Genomic DNA, 26749 nt, shown 5'->3' with positions numbered 1-26749 from the left:
AGACCACAGAGGATGTGGCCTGTGAACCCACCAAACTGTTGCCCACGAGTTCATGGGATTCGCTGGATATTTTCACACTCCCTGAAACCAGGATGATCTTATGCTAAAATTTTGTATTTGGTAAAATCATACTTGATAATTGTAGCTACAGTTCTTACCATGCTGAAAACTTGTCTTTAAAAAAAAATCATTCTGCAAAGATGTTTTTTCAAGTTGCCACTTGGATCCTCTCTAGAGCAGGACTGCGGAGGGCCACGCCCCCTCCTGTGGGAACCGCTCCTTCAGGTTGCCACCTTGGACTCTGTACGAAGTGCTGGTGAGGATAAGCAAATTCTAGCATCTTCCCCTAGAGTCTGGTCTCAGTTCTCCACTTACTGGATTCCTCAGCAATGTTTGGAACAGTGGCTTCCTTTCTTTTTCTGAATGCACATGATGCATCCTGGCCCTTCTCGGCCTCCAGTCTTTTTACCCTCTGGTCCATTCTTCAACTAGCGTCCCTCCAGGTGTGAGCATCCTCTGACTGATAGCACATCTCCTCACCTGTGTTTTCCTAGTCTGTCCTCTCCACTGAAATCTAAGAGCATACACCCAAAGGCCACTTCGACTTTTCCAGTCTCAGGTTTAGCATATTCAAATGTCACTCCAGGTTTCCCCAATTTGGGAATCTAGGAATCTCCATATAGTGTTCCCCACTTTTCCAAAGAGCATCTTCATCTGGAAAAGACTGACCGAGGCTACGTGTTTGAGTTGTCTTGGGTTCTCCAAGCTCCCTCACATAGCGCTTCTTCAGAAAACTCCTGGGAGTCTTTGTGAAGCATCTGTTTCAGTCCACATTGTGTCGACTCTTGTTTCTTCCGGTCCTTCTTGTCTGAGATCTCCTCCCTGCATCGTTGCTAAGTCTTAAAACCAGGGGCTCTTTTTCAGACCCTCTAACTTCATTTCTATCAGGCAGCCGCTGAGACCTACATTCATGAAACACATCAGAGTACAGCATTGACACCCATGTCTAATGCTCTTTGATGAATCCCCCTGGAGATAGTGAATGGGCAAGCAGGACTAGACAAATGTTCAAAGCTGCGGTCCACTCTCTATAGTAACCAGGAAGCTCAACTATGGCAGAAACCCAAAATGGTCAGGACCTGAGCAAACAGCTTCCCTAATTCTAATTCTGCACCTGAAAACCCCACATGTGCATAGGATTTCCTCCTTCTTAGTTACTTCCCCACACTTCAGCCTTCCATCAGGACACACCTGAACCTTTCCTCTTTCCCATCATTACTCCTTTGCCTGATTTCAATTCCATCTAAACACAAGTAAAGAGCTGTACACGAATTGCTGGTCAGCTATTCTGGTTAGTATTTTGTTAACACAAGTCAGTCATTTGGGAAAAGGGAACTACATCTAAGGAAATATCGCCATCAAATCTGGGCAAGCCTGGGGTACACTGTTTGACTTATGATAGAAGTGGGAGATCCTAGTCCAATTGTGGGTGGTACCAATCCTGGTCATGTGGTCCTGGGCTGTGTAACAAGGCAGACTGAGCAAGCCACGGGTGTAAGCCAGTAAGCGACACTCCTCCATGGCCTCTGCTTTAGTCGTTGCCTGTAGTGACTTCCCTCAGTGATGGAGTGTGACCTGAGACTTGTACACTGAGATACGTTCTTTCCTGCCTGAGGAGCTTCGGGCCATTATCACAGCAATAGAAATCCCAAGACACGGATCGAGCACTGTAGAAAAGGAAAACAAGAAAGGTAACAGTGGCTGGTTTCATTGCTCTAATGAGCTATAATGTTTGATTTTTCTCGTCCCCTTATTGGGTAGATTTCTTTATCTCCACCTCCTACTCACTGAAAATGAAAGTCTTCCCAGCAGCTGAAGGGAGCTATGTGGCCTGCACTCCCATCCCCTCCCCCAGCTCATGTTGGCCTCCTCGCCCACTGTGCTCTGGAGACACTACTCTGCCTGCTCCTCCGCCATCCTCAGTCTGCTCTTAGACTCTTTGCACTCCTGATCCTTTGTCTGAAATTCTCTGCGCTTCACTTCGATGGCTCATGGCTGCCTGCATAACTCAGCTCAACTTTACAAGAACACCTTTCTGTGATCTTCCTGAGTATTGTGCACTACTGAGCATCCTCATCCACAGACCCTTGATTTTCTTTCTACACACACACACACACACACACACACACACACACACACACCCTATCATATGTACCTTCTTGTGTATTTAATCATGATCTTCCTATCTTTCATCTCCTAGTAGAAAGAAAACCCCATAAGATACTTCTGCACCAGCAGAGTCTATTGCAGTGCCTGGCAAGTTGAACTCAGCGTTTAATCAATGAATAAATTCATTATAAGATGAAAGTATTCTAAAAATTAATATACCAGAAAAGGTCTTGGACGAAAACAAAGGACACTGAAAAAATCCATCATTTGAAAGGCACTTCATCTCTTGATTGCTTTACAGAGGTCAAAGGTCAAGGCATGTAAACCCGGGCACATGAAGTGCCCTCAGGACAGTGAGGGCCAGTACCTGCACCACTTTTAGGGAGAAGAGATATATACTCTCATGTACCTCTGGATGTATGAGAGTTGCTGGGAAAATGAGCTCCGTAACTCATTGCCTTTCAGTGTTCATGTATGTGCACCTATGTCTTTTCATACGTGCATGCATGTGTACAGATGCTTATGGAGGTGAGGTATCAGATCCTCTGGATCTGGAATTACAGGAAGCTATGAACCACCATATATAGGTGTTCAGAGCTAAACCCCAGTTCCTTTGCAAGAACAGCAAATTTTCTTAACCACTGAGCCATTTCTGGTTCTTATCCCAGAAGCTCCTTCCTGCAGGCTCTTCCATTTGGCTGACCCACCCAGAACCTCAGCATCAGGGAACCCTCTGTGGGGGCCTCATCTTTTATGCCCTCAGCCACAGGGCAGGGTGGGCTGTGCATCCTAACTGTGTGCACTGTTCTAGAAGAATTGTGCTTACTGTTCAAAGATAACCAGGAAGCGTTTTCTGTGTGGATGGTAAGACTTCCTCGAGGAATACCAGAATCTGTTTTGGGTTTGTAATGTCAAACCATTGAATTAAATAATTGTGAAAGTTTTATAAAGTAGATTTATTTTTAACAGATTAATTATGCCATTTGTATTATTTAATGTACCTTTTATCTAAGTTTAACAAAAAGAATCATTGAGACTTATAATGTCATATAAACATAGCTTTTATGTCACAAGTAATTGCTATCCTGCTAAGGAAGAAAAAACACTATAGAGGTGTTGTTCTAGCTGATAAAGACACTTGGGAACGCTAAAGGAACTGTTGTCTGACAACAGTTGAACATGATATTGTTACATTTTTTATCTCAAATCATCCAAAAGGAAGTCCTTTGGATAGAGTAGCTATCACAGGATCCGAGTTCCAATCCTGACCGCTCAGAAGCCAGGCTCAACCCTATGAAACTGAGGTCCTGCAAAGTAGGGCATTTCCACCTCTCAGGTTCTCCCAGGGAAGATGGCACCTTTACTGAGAGGAAAGAACTGTGCAGCCTATTCACTGAGAAGAAAGATGACTGGAGGCAGAAGCTATGCTGAGTTTTGCCCGTTCCTTCCCTTCTCCACTCCTCCCTGACACTGTCATTCTAAAGGAAGAAAAAAAACCTACTAGATTCATGGGATGTTAAGTTTCTGAGATAAGAATTCAGACCAAAAAAAGAAGAATCGAAGAGAACAGATGATAGTAACTGCGATTGTGTGTTCTCTTTAGAGTCGACTGTGTTCATTCCCCAGTCGGAATACTCGGTTGAAGAAGATGTGGGCGAGCTGTTCATCCCCATCAGGAGGAGTGGAGACATCAGCAGGGAGCTGATGGTGATCTGCCACACGCAGCAAGGTGAGCCAAGTGAAGTGACCGCCAGTCAGCGTGCCCAGACATTTCACAGACGCTGGAAAATCCTTTAAGAATCTTTGTGAGTCCGTTTGGCAGGAAGCTGCTGCTTCTTCCCCGGACTGTTGGTCACTCAGTCCAATTTAAGGGTACAGGGAACCGAGGCTCGCCGGAGCCATTGTTCCTAAGTGGGGTCTGGTCTGTAATGCAGCCTGCTAGCATTCTCAGACTGCCTGGGCTGTCTCAACATGTGACAGCCTTCCTGTGCAGCTCAGTGGCTTCCCTACAGTGCCAAAGGCTGTGCATTTGATCCGTATCACAACAAAAAGAGAAAAAAAAGGGACAAAGTAATATATATTTGAGGAGGACACACTAATTTAATGCTGGTTTGACTGGTCATAGCAGTGTCCTAAGAGTCTTCCCCTGTTACATATCAGGAAAAAGACCAGGTATCCCGTTCTATGAGCTCATAAGCAGAAAAAGAGTCAGGTTGAATCAAAAACCAAAATTGATATTTTTGTAACTTTTATATGTGACTGTAAAACTTTGTCAAACAGAAGACCACGTCGGCAATGAATTAGGGACACAGCATTATCAATTGGAAATAGATCAAGAAATTATATACAAGTTATTATGTATTGGAAGTGGATCCACATTTTTCTGAGCATGCCTTTCTGAAGAATATAAGAAAGTGTCTGTTAATGGTTAAGTAAGAATGTGAGGCAAATGCAAATGTCCATTAGTGAGCCACAGATCTCTGAGCATGTAATCCTGACATAATCAGTATGACCAGGATAACTGGTACATCGTCTGCCATTCGGTGAACTCTGGAGAGTGTCACAGATTTAACTATCATCTTGAAGTTTTTCAAGGTTTTCATAAGCACTGAACTCAGTTTTAAAAGTGCCCTCAACTTTAAAGACCAGTAAATGAGTATTTTTCAAAAGGTAGAACTCATTAATAATTATTGCAAACAAATGTCAAAGTACTATTTTGCTTAAATGTGAGCATCCTATGGAAGGTAAATTTGCATAAGATAAATTTAAGGTTAAGATACAAAAGTGATTATCACACCGAATCATTTTCTAGCGGAAAAAAACATTAGAAAAGAAAAGAAAAAAATTTCCCATTAATGTATCTGTGATCTGAAAAGCTGGACAAAAAAAAAATTCCCATTAATGTATCTGTGATCTGAAAAGCTGGACAAAAAAAATTCCCATTAATGTATCTGTGATCTGAAAAGCTGGACAAAAGAATGATTCATAAAAGACTCAGTCTCAGCCTTGCACCCGGATGCCAGAACCCTTGCATTTACCTTCAACTCCTCACTTCCCCAAAAGCCCAAAACCCAGCAGACAGACAGAAGGACTGAGGCAAGACAGAAAGCAAGTGCCCTTGGCCTAGACATGGGATACATCTGAATAGTGAGAGATGCTATCTTTTCCTGTGGTGTTGATCTGAAAGCTTGTTAGAGGAGTGGTAGGAGAAAATTCTGGAAAGCCAATATCTGCAGTGTGTGAGGTCATTCTGAAGGTGACCTGTGCTCTAAGGATACTCTATAGTTGTCATTCTGAGGGTGAGCTGTGTTGCAAAGGTACTCCGTAGTTGTGATTCTAAGGAGACCTGTGCTGGAAGGATGCTCTGTAGTTATTCTGAAGGTCACCTGTGCTATAAGGATGCTCTGTAGTTATTCTGAAGGAGACCTGTGCTGGAAGAATACTCTAGTTATTCTGAAGGTCACCTGTGCTGTAAGGATGCTCTGTAGTTATTCTGAAGGAGACCTGTACTGTAAGGATGCTCTGTAGTTATTCTGAAGGTCACCTGTGCTGTAAGGATGCTCTGTAGTTATTCTGAAGGAGACCTGTACTGTAAGGATGCTCTGTAGTTATTCTGAAGGAGACCTGTGCTGGAAGAATACTCTAGTTATTCTGAAGGTCACCTGTGCTGTAAGGATGCTCTGTAGTTGCCCCTGCAGTTCTGGGTATGGCTATATACAATTGCAACAGTTAAATGCTGAATATGAAAACAATAGGTTTTAGAAACTGAAGTCTTGGGCTGGAGAGATGGCTCAGAGGTTAAGAGCAGTAGCTGATCTTTCAAAGGTCCTGAGTTCAGTTTCCAACAACCACATGGTGGCTTGCAACCATCAGTAATGGTATCTGATGCCCTCTTCTGGTGTGTCTGAAGACAGCAACAGTGTACTCATATACATAAAATAAATAAATGAATCTTTAAAAAGAATCTTTAAAAAGAAAAAAGAAACTGAAGTTTTCTGGGTTCTTTGGCCCTAGGGACAGCAACCAGCACTGTGCGGACATCCGTGCTGTCTTACTCCGACTATATCTCTAGACCTGAGGACCACAGTAGCGTGATCCGCTTTGACAAAGACGAGTATGAGAAAGTGTGCCGTGTGCTGGTGATTGATGACTCCTTGTACGAAGAGGAGGAGACTTTCCAGGTCCTTCTGAGCATGCCCATGGGTGGGAGGATCGGCGACAAGTTTCCGGGAGCCAATGTGACCATCCTCACAGACAAGGATGATGGTGAGTTCTGCTTCATCTTACTTGGAACGGCAACGCCAGGCATGACTATCTATACAGGGGAAAAAATGGAAATCAACTAGAATAGGGGGTGCTTGTTGATTCTCTGCTGGATTTTATAGTGCCTAGGGTTCATCACTCACTGGCTACATCAATCAGTGCCCTTTCTGGTGTAATGTTTTCTAGTGACTGGAAGTCACCTTACCAGTGAGTGGTTACAGTCAATTTCCATGGTAAAGAATCGTCCCTTTGATAAGGTTCATTGATTTCTTCTTTTTTTAATCTAACTTTAATCCAAGTTCTTAAATCTATTTCTCACAGAAACCCATAAGGAAGGGTGTTAAAGGAATCATCACTCGGTGGTAACAAATATATGGAAAGTTAAGTCTCAAGACAGGGGAGCTGACATAGAAACTGCTCTTCCCCAGGGAAACCAGGTTACCATGAAGCAATGCGGGGGGGGGGGGGGCGCTTCACGCTTTCCTGTGGTGGGAGAGAGCGCCGGGAGGGGAGTGGTTGCAAATGATCTTGTGATACAATCGAAGGGCACAAAGGGACAGCACTGCCCTCGTCTCCCATGGACAATTTTCTGTCTTCTTCCCATTTTCCTCATGGCAGATCAAGGGGAAGGATGAGCCTTGCTGTGGTGGGGAGGCTGCACAAGAGTCAGAAAGCCCAAGTAATCTCTAAAACTCAGGAAACTGAAAGCAATCTGTCCGGAAAGGTCTCTGATAATTAAGGTGAAGAAGAAAGCGTGGGATGAAGCCGGTCAGGTGTCCCACAGTCCCTCTGTGAAGTCTTTGTTCTCTCCTCTAACAGTCCTGTGAGCTACTGAGCTACAGCAATGCCTTTTTCTTGCTGGAAAGGTTTAAAAGCACTGATCCTAAATTCAGTAGTGACTTTCGACAAGAGACCATAAAAGGAAATTCTCCTTTCTTTAGCTATCACCTTGCATTAAAAAAAAAAAAAAAAAAAAAAGTTCTTCCAATAAGTGTTTCACATAATAAAAAGTTCTATATTTACTTATTTTAATTTTTAAAATTATACCTGTGAGAGAGCACCTAATCACAGGTCCCCAAGGAGGCAAGAAGTGTGGTCGAGTTCCCCTGGAGCTGCAGTTACAGGCGCATATAAGCAGAAATGAGCAGCCCGTGCAGGCACCAGGAACTGAACTTAGATATTTTGCAAAATCAAAATGCATCTTAACTGCATTAAGTATATTTAAATCAAGCAATTTTATTTCAAAATTGAATCACTCTTAGAAAGTCAATTTTTTAACTGTCCAGAATAAACTTAAGAACTTGCATTAAATTCCCATCTACCATCCGGAGAGCTTTTTCTTGTGCTGTTGACAATGGTTTAGATGGAGCAGGGTTTGGTTTTAAAATGGAAAATCTAACTACTTTAGTTTCTGTTGCTATTGCTTGCAAAATTCTTTTGGTATGAACCTCTATGACATGTACATGGGAGGGATAAATGTGTACGGGGAATTCACATATTAAGTTACTATTAAGTTAAGTCTTAACAAGAACCAAGAGTGATATTCTTCCCTCTGTTCCATGAAGATAGAATTGCTGATGTGTGAGGTGACTGGCTGGTATTTATAGAGCTAGTCACACAGGAAGTGGCATTAGCCTGCAGAGGCATGCACCTCTCGTGGGAAACACCTTCTTGGCGTGAGGTGGAAGAGCAATTGATGGAGTCCTATCGTAGAGTAGTTTGCAGAATATTTATTTCGTGAGCCTTGGTGATCAGGGGTTAGGGTCTGAGGTTCTGGAGTTACTGGTGAGCACTGGTCTTTCTATTAATGGCTCTGAAACTTCAGTCGGATTGATTTGCTAGTCTGCTTTCTCTACCTGTCTTATTCCTTCCATTTCTGCATTATCATCCTAATTCAGACTGGCCTTTGATTTTCTTTGTGGGTCTTAGTAACACCTTTATGATGACAAGCCCAGTTTCTAGCTGAGTGCTTAATTTCAATCTTGAGAAACTGTCGTGAAATTCCTTTGACCTACACAAATTATCCCTGGCTTTTATTTATTTATTTTCTATTGTTTTTACATTTTTATTAACTTTTATTTATACGGGTACACTGTAGCTGTCTAAAGACACACAAGAAAAGGGCAGCAGATCATATTACAGATGGTTGTGAGCCACCATGTGTAACAAGGGAAGTGAACTCAGGACCCCTAGAAGAGCTAACAGTCAGTGCTCTTAACCTCTAACTTGACTCTTATTTAAAAAAAAAAAATTGATAGAACACAATGTACCAGGCTTCATTCTCACTCCTGGGTTCAACTTCAGATGTCTATGTGGTAGTCAGCTCAGCAAGAACTCACAGCCTGTTAAACAAGTTACTTGATAGGTTGCAGAGAATCTCAAATGATGATGTCCCGTAGCAGGCACTTCCCCAAACGGTATTCAAGAGATCTGATATTTCAACACTGCTATGATTCATCCAATGTCTCCCCTTCTTAAGACTGATCACATTGATGTTCAGCACTTAGAGACCTGCACATAGAGCCTCGAGATCGGTTAGTTTCCATCCACTAATGGATGTTTGCTCTTTGCTAAACAGTTCTTGACTTCATGCTGTCTTCTGCCATATAGAACCTTACCTTAGAAACACAAAAACACGCATAGATACTGTTTGATATGAAGGAAAATACTTTAAACAGGTCACTGCGGGGCTCCCAATTCTATGCCAAAACAAGAGGAAGACGCGGCAAGTCACGGGCAGGTGAGATATACCTCACGCACGGCATGGCAGGTTTTGAAGACATACAGACAAGCAAACAAAAAGAGCAAAATGCCACATTGCTGTGCCCGTGTCTGTAGAAATGGGCACAGCGAGCGAGGCATTCATTTGCTAACTGTTTCTTAATGAGGAAGTTAGGTCCTTGTAATTTTATAACTCAGGGGACTCAGAATCTTCTAAAACAAGACTGTCCCTCTGACATTGTAAAACAGTGTTTTGTGTTTACCGAATGGGAGACAGAAATAATGAAGACAGGCAAATACTGAGACTGTTCACTGGTACCTGTCACCAGCATTACGGACATGTTGATGGTGGTTAGCTACAGGAACATAGCGTAGGCCACACAGATACAGCTCTAGTCTGTGTTGTGCTGCTAAGTAACAGCTGAAGAACTGGTGCACTGCACATTGTTGATGGGTCTGCCTTTAGAATAGGCAGACATCCCCACCAGCATCCTCCGTGTTCGTCCTTCCCCAAGTTACAGTTAAGGATGACTGTACTGGTCCCTTACAAGAACTATTGGTTCAACACTAGGGACACTCCACTAACTGTATTGTCAGCCTTCAGAGTAAATGAAGGGATGTTGGAGCTGAACCCATGGTCTGTCTTTGTGTGACAACCCACACGGGGGCTTCGCTAACGTTGCTGTCTTCTTTGACCATACTGGAAGAGCTACCAGGCCACACAGAAGGTAGGAGCCAGTGGCCAGCTGCAGGATGAGCTCTGTGGTATGTGGATCTCAGTTCACAGGCATCCGATGCCTTACAGCCTCAAAAGCCATATCAAAAGCAGGCGCACTGGACACCATGTGAGTGAACATGTTTGCATTTGTACAAAGATGAAAGACCAGCTTGTCTCCTTTTTTCCCCATTTTTCCTAATCTTAAATTCAGTTATTTATATTAGAGTGAGATTCTGCTAAGGGATGCCAAACGGTTCATGTAAGAAAGGACCAGATTCAATTAAAGCAGTAACTTGACAAATATATTCTGCATTAAATATGCCTAATTTAAAATCCTACTTTAAAATGAAGAATGAGGTGTGGGGGAATGAGTCTGTAGTTGCTCAGAATTTCCTTGAGTTGTATCCATTGTGATAATAATCACACTGTTAATGGTACCAAGAATCAGTGAAAGCCAAAGGGACCGGACACAGCAGGAGCGAGGTTTCCTTCTCCGTGGAAAAGATGCTACATATAGAATAAAATAAAAGAATCACTGAGCTGCCTGACCATTTAGAAAAGTCTAAAACTGCAGTGGGGACTCACTATGAAGGTTGTATCACTTGTAATGGACACCCAGGCCTTGACCTGGCAATGAGATCTGAAACAATAGAAAAGGAGAACAAGAAAGCAGGCTTTGATCAAACGCACAGGGCCTTTGTAAGCTGGAACTCCTGAAACCTTAAAAGATGAAAGAATTTAGGTGAACAAAGCTAATTGTGATTTGACGTCACAGCTAAGGAGAGGAATGAGTTATGGAGTGCCGAGGAGTCCAGCTAGCCGGGAGGTCATGGTTTGAGAAAGGTCTGGGTGAAGAGCCTCAGGCAATGATGGCAGTTTAGAGACAGAGGTTCTGGCTTCTCTAGGGACGAGTGCCTGATAGGTTATCCAATCCCTGCATCAGCCATAGACACAGCTACATACTAGTAACAATAAATGGACCCAGCCACTACATTTACATATACATTATGTGCATATATTATATATACATATGTGCATATATATTATGTACAAACGTGCAAATATATTATATATATTATAGACACACATATGTGCATATATATTATACAGCTGGCTACATTTAGATATGCATATGCACATACATATTATATATGTGCATATATTACATATATATAATATGTGTATATATTATATATACATATGTACATGTATATTATAGACATACATATGTGCATATATTATACAGCTGGCTACATTTATATATACATAAGCATGTATATATTATATGAGCATATATTACATATATATACATATGTGCATATATATCATATATGTGCATATATATTATATATACACATATATACATATGCACATATATATTATACAGCTATATGTAACAATAATAATTAGAGACAAAGTGATAGATTTGACAGATAGTCTAGGGTGGCAGTTCTAGAAAGAGGTAAAAGGAAAAAGGGAGGGGTAAAGATGATGTAAATACAATACTTAAGTATAAAATTCCTCCAAGTAAAGTATTTTTTAAAAAGGGTCAATGCCCTGGGATCTGCATACACATTTGCTCCTGTCTGCTCAGTGGAGCTTGGCCTGTAAGCCATCTTCCTCCCCAGCTTGTTTTCCTCTCTTGAAGCATGGCATCACTGGGGTGTCTCAGCCTACAGCTTGTGGAAATTTGGTGACATGATCTGTAAGAAAGGGCTTTAAAATCTGAGCCATCAGAGGAAGGGGAACTCTGTGGGCAGCACGTCTGAGAAAACGGCTCGATGTGCCTTCAGCCGCTTCGAATGAATGTATGGTCTGGATTTTTGGTCAGAGAGCATGGGGAAGTTTGTGAACAAGTTGTAAAAGGATCAGTAGGGTTTGTGGGTTACTAATTAGAGGGCAGTGGAAAGGAGAACGTTAATCTACAGCAAACCCTGGGATAACTAGCCACCCCCCATATTGGAAGGAGAGAAGAAAGGAATTTAAAATGTTTACATCCAGAAAGTTTGTGCAAGGTTCAAAGTCTTATGATAGGAATTTAAGAGAAGCAGATTGAAAAAGGTGAGATGAGAAATTCTCATTATTTTTTAATTTAATTTATTTTTTTACTATTAGCATGGGTGTTTTGCCTGAATGTATATCTGTGTATCACATACAAGCCTGGACAGAGAGGGTATCAGGCCCCATGGAACTTGATTTTCATGGACAGTTCTGAGCTACTGTATGTTGCTGGGATGGAACCTGGGTCCTTTGACAAAGCATCGGAAACATTCTAGCACTGAGCTCTCTCTCCAGCTCTGACACATAGCAAGAACTGTGCAATTGAATAGAATTGGTACAAAGCCAAGTCAGACACTGAGGAATCCTGTGAGTCAGGTGTGCAAAGATGGCATTTCAAATCATGGGGCCAGTGGGAGTCAGAAGGAAGAGGAGGGCGGCACAGGGTGATTTTGTGCACCAGAAATGTTACTGACAGTGAGTGTATAAGGTTCATAAGACAGACTGCCGGAAACTGTTTCTACCAAGTGTAATACACACGTTCACCTCAGCAACTGTTGCAATTAAGAACTTCCCTTTGGTACAAACTGAAACTTGTCTGAACTCACAGCTGAAGTACATTGCTAGATAGTACAATGCCAAACAAAGGCCTTTGTGTTCATCTATATTTTAAACTTTATTAGTAAATTAAAAAGTTGCAAGTTCTTTTTAAAAAAATCACACATCACAGTAACCCAGACACAAAGACCATACAACTCAATAAACTGGATGGCTTTGCAAAAAAACAAAAAACAAAAACAAAAACAAAACAAAGAAAACGGAAAACATCCAGTGTCAGTTATTTTGAAAGTCAGCATCATTCAAAATCACCTGGGATCATAAATCTCATAAAGAAAAAAAACCCCACGTAGGAAGGGAAAACTTCCCCTGTAGGAAGAACACAGCCAATAATATATGTATCTGTAAACAGATGCACCTGTGAGTACAGTATATATAGAAAAGAGAACAAGAAGGCTAAATATTAAGGAATGATGCAGGTGAAGATATGAATTATGAAAGAGGATAGAAAGCTAATTGTCTCTAACCTTGTCATGGATTTTTCATTTTTGGTGTTGGATAAACACATTATACACATACATATATATTTGATAGTGAAAGTATAAAATCTAACCTGAAGTTCCTCAGCGCCATTTCTCAGGGGAAAAAGCTCCCTTGTCTGAGTGAGTGAGCGATTCACTAAAGAGGGGGAGGAAGAGGAAGAGAGGAGAAAGAGCATCTAGAGAAGTAGTCTCTCCAGGTTTGGCCATTGGAGAACCTGTGTTCCTAGGTCCCCAACTCCTAGCCCTCTGTCTTTAACACTGGACCTCACTCAAGATCTGTAAAGAGGAAGTTCCCCAGAGAGGATGAACAATGATTAAAATAAAGGAAATATGTCAGGGTCAGAGACTGAAAAAGTGGCGTCTGTTGCAGTTGGGGTACCTTTGATTCAGCAACCAAAAGACCTTGCTGCTGGGAGGCCCCGTGGTCTTCCTGAATCTGCTGGTACAGCTCACTGCTCAGCACAGGGACACGCTTTTCCCCCACTATACTCATGAAGGCTTGGCAAGCAGCCAGTTGGATCCCTTCTGCAAGTTGCCCGAAAACATCTCACCAGGATTACCAGAAAAGGAAAGGACTCCAGAGCTTTTTATGAGAATGGCTAAGCACTTTGTGTAATTCTCACAGGACAGTGACCTCCTTGCCCACAAAGAAAGTTAGCCCAGGAACTATGCACAGACGGTTTACCCAGAGTGATCTGGGTTCACAGAGCCTGTGTGTGCAGGCACTGGCTCTGCTGGAGAGGTTCAGGGTGGAGATATTGCACACAAGCTGTGCATGGTGTTAACTCCGGTCTTCTTCCCCCCCCCCTTCGGGGCTTTATGGGAAGGGTGTGGGTAGGTAATAAGCACTTGCCTGTAAATGGCATGGAGTTGATCTCAGCTCCACAAGGATACTGCTTTATTTTCCAGGGTTTCATATGTAACCTATATCCAGTGCTAACCTGAACACCCTGCTGGGTGCCTGCATTTCTTCTCATCATAGGCATACATTTTGAAGGCCCAGCCTGCCTTTGTTGTATCATTTAACTGTGGTTCAGTAACTTGCCCAAGGGGAATGGCCACTGAGCTTTGAGCCAGTGTGACCACAGCACACATGGTATTAACATGTGAAACCCACTTCGTATTCTCCCGAGAGTGTATATATCAAACATTCGCTTTCTGATCCGACTGTAGGATCCAAAGGATTTGGGGCACCCTGGCACTAAAGTCTGCCAAATGAAGCTGTACGCTCTTTTGTTTGTCTCCAGCCCCTGAATAGTCTAGAATAACTGACATGTTGTGGATGTTCAAACAAGTCACAGAGGAGCCACTTTGGCTCACTCTCTGCCAGTTGTAAGCGCTCTGGGATCCTTAGGAGAATGAGTTAGTACCATCTGTTGCTCCAAGAGACGCAGTGGCACTGCCTTTGGCAGCCAGTTGGGAAACCAGCCAGCAGAAGCTGATGTCTCTGCAGCCCTGGGCTTTGGCTCTCCTCAAATTCTTCCGGGAAAAGAAAAAAGAAAGAAATTCTTTGCTTTGTGTTTGTTGAGTGCTTTTCACAGTGATGCTGTCTGCCTGATACCCATCTCTTCAAACAGGAGAGCGGTTTCTGCCTACACTGATCTTGGAGACGGCAGAAGTGTAAACACCTACATCTTATTATTACTAAAATCCTGGAAGCAGATCACTGAATGTCTATTCTTAAGATCTCAGACAGTGATGAGTTCTATTTCAGTGCTAAAAGATCACATAAATTTCAGAAGCAGCTTTTCAAATACCAGACTCTAAAATTTGTAAACATAGGACTACTAAGGGAATATTTAATTTTCTAATTATATATATATATATATTTGTGAGTGAGTGTGTGTGTGTGTGTGTGTGTAAAACTTTCCTGGTGTCCACCGAGGCCAGAAGAGTGCATCAGATCCTCTAGAACTATAGTGACACACAGGTCTGAGCTACCAGGTGGGTTTGAGAGAATTTTATAATAGAAAGCAATCAGAGACTGGACAGATGTCTCAGTGGTTAAGAGGACCTACACAGGGCAAGTAGCAGACATTCATGACACCAGCACACAGAATCTGATTGGCCCTTAGGCACTCTTGTTGTGTGCACAAGTCTCCCCGGCTCCGGTACATATAAATAATTGTTAAAGCTTTAAAATGCACAAAAAAGGTGAAAATGTGTGATAGATTGCTATCTTACTCACTTTGGCTTACTCAGGTACCTTTCTTATACAGCCTAGGGCCACCTGCCCAGGGATGGCATTGCCTTCGGTGGGCTAGACACTCCCACATTGATTTGCAATCGTGAAACTGCCCCAACAGGCATGTCTACAAGTCAGTCCGATGGAGTAAGTTCTGTAGCTGAAGTTCCAGGTGTGCTATATTGACAACCATTATTACCCATCCCACATCAAAAAGCACAGGTGTGTCATCTGATAAAAACAGCTACATCATACGCAAATACCCACAATAATAGTCTACACACGGATTATAAAATTTGCTAAACCTAAAAATGCCTTCATCCTTTAGGACATTTCTAAGCATGTAGGCATCCAAAGCACTTAAAATTATGAATAACTTTCCTTTCACACTTCTAAAGAATTTTAAAAAAAATAGTTACCTTTTCTCTTAGAAAGAGGTCCCTGAAATACAGTCAGCCCTCTAGATTCTCAGGTTCCACACACACAAAGCCACCATATACAGATCGACTCGGAAGTAGTTGCCTCTCTGCTGAGCACGTACAGATTGGTGTTTGATATCTCTCATCTTTTAAGAGTTATTTCCTTATATTTTATGTGTATTAGTGTTTTGCCTTTGTGTGTGTGTGTGTGTGTGTGTCGGATCTCCTGAGACAGAAGTTACACACAGTTGTAAGTCATCCTGTGGGTATGAGGAAGGAACCTTCAGTCTAGAGAACCCACCAGATATCCTACACCTTCCTACGATGCCTAGCGGTGAGCGAACTCATACCTTGCTTTCCTTAGATATTTGCTAAGTGCTGTGTTGTTGGAGATACTGTGGAAGAAGACAAAGACTAAGAGGTTGCTATGCATTCCTTGGCACGTTTCCCTATTCAGCCCTTTTTAAGTATAAGCTCCAAGGTGCTGAAAACAGTGCTGAACATAGACCAGCCCTTTCTAGAAGAATTCGAACAGGAAGCTAGAGGCACCCATGCAGCCTGGCAAATGGTAAGGGCAGGCTTACCACAGGAAGCTTTCTGAAGGTCTTGAAACTTGTTCCTGACCTCCAGGAAGAGCATCGCCAACCCTTCCTCCATACAAAAACAACAACAACAACAAAAACTTCAAAGGAGACACTCAAACTGAGAGCTGGCAAGTAGATGGGCCTTGCCGTGTGAGCCTTGGGCTTTGACAGTCTTTCTTTTGTGAAGACAGTGGTCCCCAAATACAGAGAGAGAGAGAGAGAGACAGAGACAGAGACAGAGACAGACGGAGAGAGACGGAGAGAGCGAGAAAGAAAGAAAGAAAGAAAGAAAGAAAGAAAGAAAGAAAGAAAGAAAGAAAATAGTTGCTAGCCCTTTATGAGAATGCTTTTCAAGTGAAATTTTAGGCCTGGGGACGGGGGCAGGGTACGCCCTTCCCCTTATAGGGGTGAAAAAGATCTGTTTCCACTTCCCTGAGGGTGTTCCACAAACATTTGGTTCCACTGCCTCCCCACCCCAAATGTGCTACAAAATGAAGCTGTTTGGTCAGAAGGCCAACAAGGGGCTTCTGGGGGGTCGCCTTTTATTTTCATAAGACTTGACCTCATTGAGAAAAGTGATTTTCACTGTTCCCTCCCAGGAAAACCCCCAAAACAAATAAATCAGTAAACGTGAAAAGCCACAGGTTTCCCACAGCCCCAGTGCTGAAAGATGACCCTGGAGATGAGAGACAGAAAGGGGAGAAATGCCAAGGTCTGCTCTGCACCTGCGTGGTCTCCATCTTGGCAGGCCAAGGGACCATCTAGGCTACCCAACGTGGTTAAGTGAGGGACAAAGGGCTGAGGCCACTTTCCAGGGATCACTGAGCCCTGGCAAATGCAATGTGTGTTCTTGCTTAGCTTGATCTCATACATATTTTCATGTTATTTTCGAGGTTGGTAGACTTTCCTAGCTCTGTGCCCTGGATTTGGTTCAACAGTCAGCCATTAGCAGAAAGCCCTTGATTAATTCTCTGGGGACAGGAAATTGTTACCTTGTTCAAAACATTTTCTCCCTTGGCTTGTCTGGAAAAGAAAAGCTGAAAACTCTTGTGTTGTAATTATGGGGGAGCTAGGAATTCAGCTGTGGGTGAAAACCCATCTTTTCTTTTCTTTCTGTTTTTAAAGAGTGGGAAGTCAACCACACAGTACCACAGGGGCGAGCGGAACATTACCCCAAGACGTCAGGAGAATGCAAAACAGGAAAGAGACTGTATGCGCTGTAGCAGATAATCCTTGCCCTCCCCTGGTTTCCCTCCTGCATTTTTTTTTTATTTAAAAAATGACTTATTTTCATGTGTATGGGTGTTTTGCCTCCATGTATGTCTGAGCACCACAGATGCATCTGGCAGAAGAGAGCATCAGCTCCCCTGGAACTGGAGCTACAGATGGTTGAGCACTACCATGTGAGTGTTGGGAATCAAACCTGGATCTTTTGTAAAAGAAACAGGTGCTCTCATCTGCGGTCCCCTCTCTCTTGTGTTCTCAATCATAGTGAATGATCTAACAATACCAGCCCTCCTTCCGCCCACCCCAATCCATAGTCATCTTTCTATACCAGCGCTCCTTCCGCTCATTGCCCACCCCGATGGGCATCTTTCTACACCATTGTTCTCCATCGGAACAGCTCGTCCAACACCAACGGCAGCTTCAAGTGGCTCCTACATGCCTGTAACTTGTCTGTTCGCCCATCCTTCTCATCTCTGAGCACTCATGTCACCAAGCTCTTGCCCATCTCAAAACTGAGCTTATCTCTTACCACGTATCTCCATGACAAGGCTCCAGTGTCAGGGACCTCAGAGCCTGGCCATTGCCACCCGGTTCCCGGCTCACTTTGTCTCCTCTCACCAAGGACCATATACTAAGCCATGCCTAATGGTACCACCTGTAAGCATGAAAAGCCAGGGACTCAGCCACACTGCTGCTCTGCCCAGGTCGCCCTCCACTCCACCCACGCCCCTCAGCCTTTTCCTCACCTACTCTCGTCCGCTCCTCAAAAAATCTAGCTTCTGGTAATAGAAATATGACACAGGCATCTAGCTTTTCCTATGGAAAACATTGCATTTATCTGAGCTCCAATAGTCTGATTAAAGTGGCTTTTAGGTTTATAGTGCTTCCTGGTTCCTTTCCGCCTTTCCTTTGAACTACCTCTCAATCCCATAGCCTACAAGGCTCTGCCAGGACTGTCCATGAGTTCATAAACTCAGGACTGCTTCAGCTTAAGAGACATAAAGCTTTGCTTTTTTAATCTCTGTAGGCTGCATTGGTTAATGGAAAATGGTTATAAATCAAATCAAAGAATTAGCTTTAGTACTGGAGAGATGGCTCAGCAGCTAAGAGCACTGACTGCTCTTTCAGAGGTCCTGAGTTCAATTCCCAGCAACCACACAGTGGCTCACAACCATCTGTAATGGGATCCGATTGATGCCCTCCTCTGGTGTGTCTGAAGACAGCTACAGTGTACTCATATATGTAAACTAAATAAATATTTAAAAACAAAATAATTAGCTTTAGAGACTACTGAGTATGGGTTATCTACATTTGAGGTTATAACACCTACATTTTTATCCTCTGAATTTGCCTTTTGAAAAGGAATATAGACGGGTTATATGTTATATGTATATATATTAGAAGGAAATTACTTCAACTAGAACCTACACAAGAAGTCCTGATCCCCAGAGAAGGGTAAAGACTGTGAAAGGACAATAAGTCAGGTGATCTGGCATCACATGGTCCAGTTCGATTGTCCTTGTGTTATAGAGCCAGAGAAGTGACTCTGTTAAGGTCAGGCTTTGTACAGTGACCCAAGCATCCTGCACTCCGAGCTTGGAGGAGGAAGGCACTTCCCATTGCTACCGCTGACTAGAAAGCCAGCAGCAGAGTTGACAGCCTCCCCTGAACAGCATGGCCAGGATCATGACAAGAGAAAAACACATTCTTTTGAGCCTGAAGCCAAACGGAATGGTTTGGGCTGTTTATTCTGGACATGTTTATCCTCGGCTGCCAGCAGACATGTTTCACGTGTCATTTCTTAGCCAGTGTCTGGCCGACATTGTTTATTTTTCCAGTGTCAGCCACAGGCTCCTTTCCCGAGACCTCACTCAGGTTGCGGTTAACACTTTATTAGTTGTAGCCTTTCTTCCTTCAGCTGCTGGGATTCCCAAATAAATCAGCCTCCTGTCAGACTCTTTGTGGACTGGAAATCGTATAAATGTATCATTTGTTAGCAGGCATAAAAGTATTCACGTGTAACTTCTGCTTGGCGATTTCTGACACAGGGGCAGGAGCTCTGAGCACCGTCTCTCCGCTCGTCCATTGTTCCTCCCCTTCATTCCTTGAACGAGAGCTACATTTCCCCAACTACACAAGTGCACATAGAACATAATCTTGTTTCGCTTTGCATAGATCGTTTCTTCCCATTCACACGGCCGTTTCTCCTTGTGCATCCTCGAAGAGAATGTTCTAAACATTTGAACATCTAAGTGTGTTCATTGCTCAACTTATTTAAACACATTCAAAGAAGTTACAACTTGGTGGAAAGTATTTCACATTTTCCCGTATTCATCTGTCTTGTTTGACTTCTGCTTGCTCTAGGAAGATTACGTAGCACTTACTCATCGTCTCCAAGACTCAGCTTGATTCGGTCAACAGGAGGTAGAAAATAATTACCTTGGAAGACAGTTATGCCTTTTAAAGCACTGGAGACACTTACAATGAACTAGAGATTTTTGATGTGGCCGGCAAAGGTGAAAGGTCAAATGCAGTGCTGCATACTGTGATTTTCAGCACAGAGCTTTGACGTAGGTGCAGAGATTGAGCCCTGAGCTATCTCTCCAGCCCTGCTTCCATGTTTTATTAAACACATCTCTGAGGTGGTCTAGAAACTGAAAGATACATGGGTTTGGAAAGAAGCTAATTTTCACCACCTCAAAAACGTGGCTGCTTTCTGCCTTTGTCTTGAAATAGGTGCAAGGTTGACGCGAGACTTTTTAACTGGTCTTCCCAAGTAATTACACTCATGACTGTGAACTGCTCATGACTGTGAACTGAGTTACATTATCACCTCAAAGATCTCAGCGCTGCTTCCTGTGTCCTCGTAAGCAGACTAATTGTACAGCTTCTCCTGCCCTCCGGGGTGCTCACATGTGGAAGCAGAACATGTTAATTGGCAGATAGTCGTACTCGAGTAATTGTAAAGAAACACACCAAGCAGGAGCCTTGGGACAATGAAGTCTGGAGACGTCAGTGGGCCGTGGCTCGTGACTGGGCGGGTGGTCTCCACAGTGAGAATGCAGCCCGGCTAGCGTCCTTGCTGATCCAGTCAGTCCATTGCTGGCTTTAGGATAGGCTTCCGGCTCTCGGGCTGTCCCTTTCTATGAGTTCACAGTGCTCTTACCATCCTCTCGTTCTCGTGGGATCCTTTCAAGGTTACAAACCTCTACTTCCACCTCTACAGTCACTGTCCCATTCTTAGCCACACCCAAAGCCATACCCGCTCCCTCCCTCCCCTCCCTCCCTGATCAATTCTGTTTTGCTGCTCCCCAACCCAGCTCAGTCTCCAAGGCAGCTTCCCTGGTCACTATTACGCAATAAGCCAGCCTCTCAGAAGCTCTGCACCATGGGATCTGTCACCTGGCTCAGTGCTGTGTCCCTGTACCCTGACCCTGAATCTCACGCGTGCTATTCACCTGAGACCCTTTAAAATGTTTGCCTTCTGGGAATTCTGACTTTGCTGATCAGGGTAAGCTATTAGGAGCCAGCAGACCTGTGATCAGCAGTGGAAAGGTGTTGCTGTAAAAGAAAGTGTCTAGCAAATCCTAAATTTCACCCCATCCATTTGAATTTGCAGTTAGTGAGTGTACATAAAGAATACAGTGGGATAAGAAGCCAAATGATTAATTAAATGTTGGCTCGGCAGGTAAAAGTGTCTGTCATACAGGCTCCTAGCTAGAGTTTGATCCAGGGTTCAACAGTGGAAGGAAATAAGCGACTCCTAAAAGATGTCCTCTGGTCTCTATATGTATGCCATGGCAAACACACATGCGTGTGCATATGCGCATGTGCGTGAACACACACATACATATACACACTCACAAACATACATACTCACACACACTCACACACATACACACACACTCACTCACACACATACACACTCTCACACACACTCACACATACACTCTCTCACATACACATACACTCTCTCACACATACACTCACAGACACTCTCACACATACACTCACATACACACACACTCACACACACACAGACAAACACACTCTCACACACACATACACTCACACACACATACACACTCTCATAAATACACTCACACACACTCTCTCACACACTCACACTCACACATTCACACATACATATACACTTTCACACATACACTCACACACACACTCTCTCACACACTCACACTCACACATTCACACATACATACACACTTTCACACATACACTCACACACACACTCTCTCACACACACACACTCACACACACACATACTCTCTCACACACACTCACACTCTCACACACACCTACACTCACATGGGTACCTTGGCTGTGCAAACACAATCCATTCATAAAATTTTAATTCATGCAAATACATAGTGAAAATTTTTTGTGATTGTGATCAGGTAAGTTTTGGGGTGAAGCTACAGTGGCAGTAGACTGGGGGCATTATCTTTCTGGATAACAGCTCCACTATCCTTATTCTTAACTGAAATCTTTGGAAGGGTCCATTAATCTTAGCATCCTGAGTTTGGACTAATTTGTCTTGATTCTTTCTGAGGGATGCTATTGTGGCCAAGAAAAAACAAAAAAAAAACAAAACAAAACAAAACTAGAATGTGTCTTTAAAATGAGGGAGACTTTAAGTCTTTCTACTAAGTCATTCTCTGGCACAAGCACTGCCACTGCCTGGTACTCAGTGCTTCTTGCTCCTGCAGCACAGGGCACACATACTTATTCAGGTGCTGTGGACAGTAAATGATCTTTACCTGTTGCCAGTTCATTCTACAGATCTTACTCTGCACCCATAGCCAGATACTGATAGAGCTGAGTGCCAAGAAAGGACACATGAGGAAGGAAGCTCAGCTCTGTCCTGTAGGCTGAGCCAAGAGGGAAGGCAGAATCATCCCCAAAGAGAGAAGAGTGGTTGAAGGTGTCTGGGAGCAGCACATGCAGATGCAGAGTCTCTGAGCAGAAAGTGACCAGTCATGGTACAGAAGGCAGAGGGAGTCCATAAGTTCCAGTGTCTTGGAGTCCATGGTGAGGAGTTTGGGGACAATCCTCAGGGCAGTGAGGTTATGAGAACTTTCCCAGCAAGAGGGTAACTGTGGTGACAGGCTTCCACCCTGTCTGTTCAGTCTAGAGCCCCTTTAAATGGTTCTTGGGAAAATTCAAACATCATGTGATCTAGGTGGTCAACCAGAGAGAAGCCAGGGAATGGGAGGCACTGTCCCCACAGGCTCATATCCAGGAACGCTGGATCCTTCAAGACATGGAGGCTGACTAGAGAAATTGTGTCCCTGGGGGTGGGCCTTGATAGGCTGGCCCCATTTCCTGCCCATTCTGTTAGTGAATGTAGAAGCAATATGTCTAGTCACCTCGTATTCCTGACGCCTACCTTCCTGCCACAAAGTATTTACTCCAAATGCAAGCCAAATTAAAGTCATCTTTCCTAAAGTTGTTTTGGAAGTACTTTGAAAATGAAAAGAAGATACTGGAGTGGAATTTAACCCTTTCCACCCTGAGAGAAAGTGACCTCGATATGCCTGTAGGAACTGGTTTGTGGGTACTCAGTACTTGGCCTGCTGGTTAGTCTTTTTCAGATTTACACAAACCTAAACAGAGAGTCTCAGCTAAAGAAATGCTGCCATTAGTTGACCCATGGCCTTGTCTGTGGGACATTTTCTTGATTGTTGATTGATGTGGGAGGTCCAGTGCACTGTGGGCGCTCACATCCCTGGAGGCAGAAGCCTGGGGTACTTGAAAAAGGTAGATGAACAAGCCAGTAGGCAGCCTTCCTCTTTGGATCCTGCTTGAGTTCTCACCCTGACTTCCCTAAGTGACCGGACTGTAAGCCGAATAATGCCTTTTCTCCCCAAGTCACCTGTGCTTATTACAGCACTAGAAAGCAAACCAGGACCGCATCAAAGCTTCCAAAGGGATCTCTGGGTCACAGGCAAGTCCCTTGTATTATTTTCAACACTAAACCCAAACACAGCATTGAAGCTTTGCTCAAAGACGGCGTACAGGCTTCTATTCCATTCAGTTTTAATCAAACATGTTAGAGCTACAGAGCTTACTTGACTAATGGCCTTTGTGCATGCATGAGTAAATAAAACTTGGCTCCAGGTAGCAATTACTTCTTTCATCTCAGGAGACACAGTGAAATTGTAAACACCAATCCAGACACCAGGTAGGAGGAGGGAGAGAGGGAGGGAGGGAGGGATAGGTAGATAGGTAGATACTTAGATAGGAAGATAGATACATAAATAAATGTGTAAATATATAAATACATAGGTAGATACATAGATAGATACATAAGTAGATGCAAAGCTCCCTTTGTCCTCCTGGGAATAGACCTTGAATTACTTACCTTGGTCTTTGTTGCACGTGTGTGAGCCATGTAGCACTGCCAAGCCTTTCCCTCCACTTCCATGTTAACAAAGCAGATATGGTACAACCTGTCCTCCATGAAGTGAAAGTGTCTATTTGCAAGTCTGACTCATTCTTCGTGAGCTAGGATAAGTCTATCATGAATGCCTAACCTCTGCCCTTGAGTTTAAAGTGCTCTACCAAGGATGAGGTGAGATCCTATGTTCCTTTAGGAATTTCACACATTCTTGGTGCACCTTTTGAAAACCTCCCTCATGGTGAGGCCCTCCCATGATTTAGATATGACTTATCTGTCCTGTGCAGAGAGACTAAACATGTGGTCTGAACTGCTGTTGTCAGAGAGGGATGAAGTGCTGAGGAATGTTTTCAGTAATGCCTGGTGAGGGCTGCAGGCAGCATGGTTTTATTTGATCATTCTTCTTCTGCTTAGCAGTCAAGCCTGTTTCCTATGTAAGTCTGTAGGCACAATTGCAATTTAAGACCGGTGCTGGATTAGGGAACTGCGCGGGCTGTGTCTATTTTGCTCTGAATTCTAATGTGAATATGTGACAGATTTACAAAGGTCTTTGGTTAGTATTGTCTCTCTCTCTCTCTCTCTCTCTCTCTTTTTTTTTTTTTTTTTTTTTTTTTTTAGTGCCTAAGGAAGGGTAGGGCAAGAAAAGCTCACTAGAGAGGCTCACTGTCTTTGTCAATGCGCTGTTGTTGGAAGGAGACATTGTGGTGGCTTAAATAGGTCTGCCCTCTACAGACTCATGTTTGAATGCTTGGTTGGCACTATTAGGAGGTGTGGCCTTGCTGGAGGAAGTATATTACTGTAACAGTGGGCTTTGAGGACTCAGACAGTTTTCTTCCTACTGTTTTCCACTCAAGATACAGAACTCTCAACTCCCTCTCCAGCACCATGTCCGCCTGCATACCACCAAGCTTCTCACCATGATGGTAATGGACTAAACCTCTGAGACCGTAAGCCAGCCCAAATTAAATGTTTTCCCTTATAAAAGTGATTGCGGCCATGGTATCTCTTCACAGCAATAAAACCCTGACTAAAACAGACACCATGACCACAGAAACTCTCATGAAGGAAAACATTTAACTGGGGCTTGCTTCCAGTTTCAGGGGTTTAGTTCATTGCTGTCGCGACAGGGAGTGAGGCAGCATGTTAGCCAACATGGGCTAAAGTGGGTTCTACAATAGACAGCAGGAAGAGAGAGCCACGGGACTGGGCTTGGACTTACAAAACCCCAGAGCTTGCCCACGGTGATACGCTTCCTCCAACAAGGATATGCCTCCTAATCTTTCTGAAATAGTGCCACCCGGTCCCTGAATCCCGAGCATTAAAACACTAGTCTATCAGAGCCATACCTATCCAAACTATCACACTTGGCAAAAGTCTCCCTTATAACAACCATTTGTCAGCACAGACAGAGCAGTTGTCTTGGATTCCGCATAGGTGTCTTCGCCTCCTCGATGGCTTCACCCATTCATTCGTTTCCTCCTTTTGATTGTAATGTACATTAAAATGGCCCAAGCACGGGACTGGAGAGAGGTTAAGAGCACAGGCTTCTTTTCAAGAAGACCTGGGTTCGGTTCCCAGCATCCACATGGCAGCTGACACCCATCTGAAACTCCAGTTCCAGGGGATCCAGTGCCCTCTCTGGCCTCCGCGTGCACCAGGCATGCTAGTGCTGCATAGATATAAATGCAGGCAAGACGCTCATACACATAGATTTTTTAAAGGTCTGGGGTCATCCTAGCATGTTCTGCATAATGTCTGCCGCTCCCTGCAGCATCTGTAACTCATTTATACACCTACGAGTTCGATCCAGTAGTAACATGCATAAATCCATCCAAATTTTAGAACTTTTAGGAGAAAATGAGAAATTTAAATGTAATCACCAGCATCCTAGTTCCCATTCATCTTTACTAAGAAGACACAGATGCCAACACCTCCTCTGTTTCTTTTGATGAGTTAAATAAGCACCTTGCCAGGTACATTGTGGGGTTATTTTCATTTTAATCGCTGCCGTTTGCCTTTTATGTTGTAGAAAGCACTGTGTTGAGGTCACCCAAATGTTAACTGTCACCCTTGGGGATGGAAGTTAGACACCTAACTCAGCTGACCATGGGACAGCTTCGTTTTAGAGACGTCATGTCTTACGTTTCCTAATCCCTGCTGGCTACTTCTTAGAATGGGGGGATTTGTAATCCCCGTCTCTATTCCCCATCCAGCTCCACGTGCTCGGCATATGCTGATTCTTTCTGCATCATTATTTGCAGCTCAGTCATTATGCTAACCGCCCCCCACCCCTGCCTCTTTCTCGCCATTTTCATTTGTGAGCTACACGTTAAGCTATAAGGTGCCTATAAGCCTTACGTTATGGTTAATAGGACATCCGTGAATGTACATGTAAACCACTGTTCTACCCACCCTTCCCATTCCTATCCCTTCACCCACCCACACCACCCTCAGCATGCAGCCCCCTCCTATCCCCTCACCCACCCACACCACCCCCAGCATGCAGCTCCCTCCTATCCCCTCACCCACCCACCCCACCCCCAGCATGCAGCCCCCTTGGTCTTTTATGATTGCACTTTAATGGGTTTTTTTTTCAGCTGTATTTTTAATTAATGTGCATCCGTAAGGGCTAAAAAGATGGGAGACAACATCACTACATTCCACAGCATTTGCTTAGAAACCTAACCCGTTTGATACCAGAAACATAGAGACTTAAAACAGTCACTTGTTGGAGGCACGTGTCCAGTGCCTTCGTGATGATTGTGAAAGCCTTCTAAGGAGAAGCTGCTGCCCCTGGTTCAGCCAACTGCCCCGAAAAGTCATTTTCTGTCTTCTCAGCCTTCACTTTCGCCCCTCCTTAGAGGAGAGACATGTAAGGAATGTGTTAGTTTGTCCTCCAGATCTGCGTGCCTGGGGGTTATAAGATAACACCTTCTTCTATAAGCAC

General features: G+C 43.6%; 1 protein-coding gene across 1 annotated transcript in view; it reads left to right on the top strand.

Annotated features, from left to right (window-relative positions):
* FREM2 (FRAS1 related extracellular matrix 2) overlaps positions 1–26749 on the top strand; it is a gene marked incomplete at its 5' end in the record, with an annotated part of 139680 nt that overhangs the window by 74613 nt on the left and 38318 nt on the right. Inside the window, 2 exons of the mRNA XM_080929574.1 lie at positions 3773–3898; positions 6184–6435. Coding sequence (XP_080785700.1) covers positions 3773–3898; positions 6184–6435 — 378 coding nt within the window. The remainder of the gene's footprint in view (positions 1–3772; positions 3899–6183; positions 6436–26749) is intronic.

The sequence above is a fragment of the Micromys minutus genome, assembly GCF_963924665.1.
Source record: "Micromys minutus genome assembly, chromosome: 15".
Taxonomy (NCBI): Eukaryota; Metazoa; Chordata; class Mammalia; order Rodentia; family Muridae; genus Micromys; species Micromys minutus.
The sequence above is the reverse complement of the archived record's forward strand: the minus strand, read 5'-3'. Positions and strand labels throughout refer to the sequence as shown.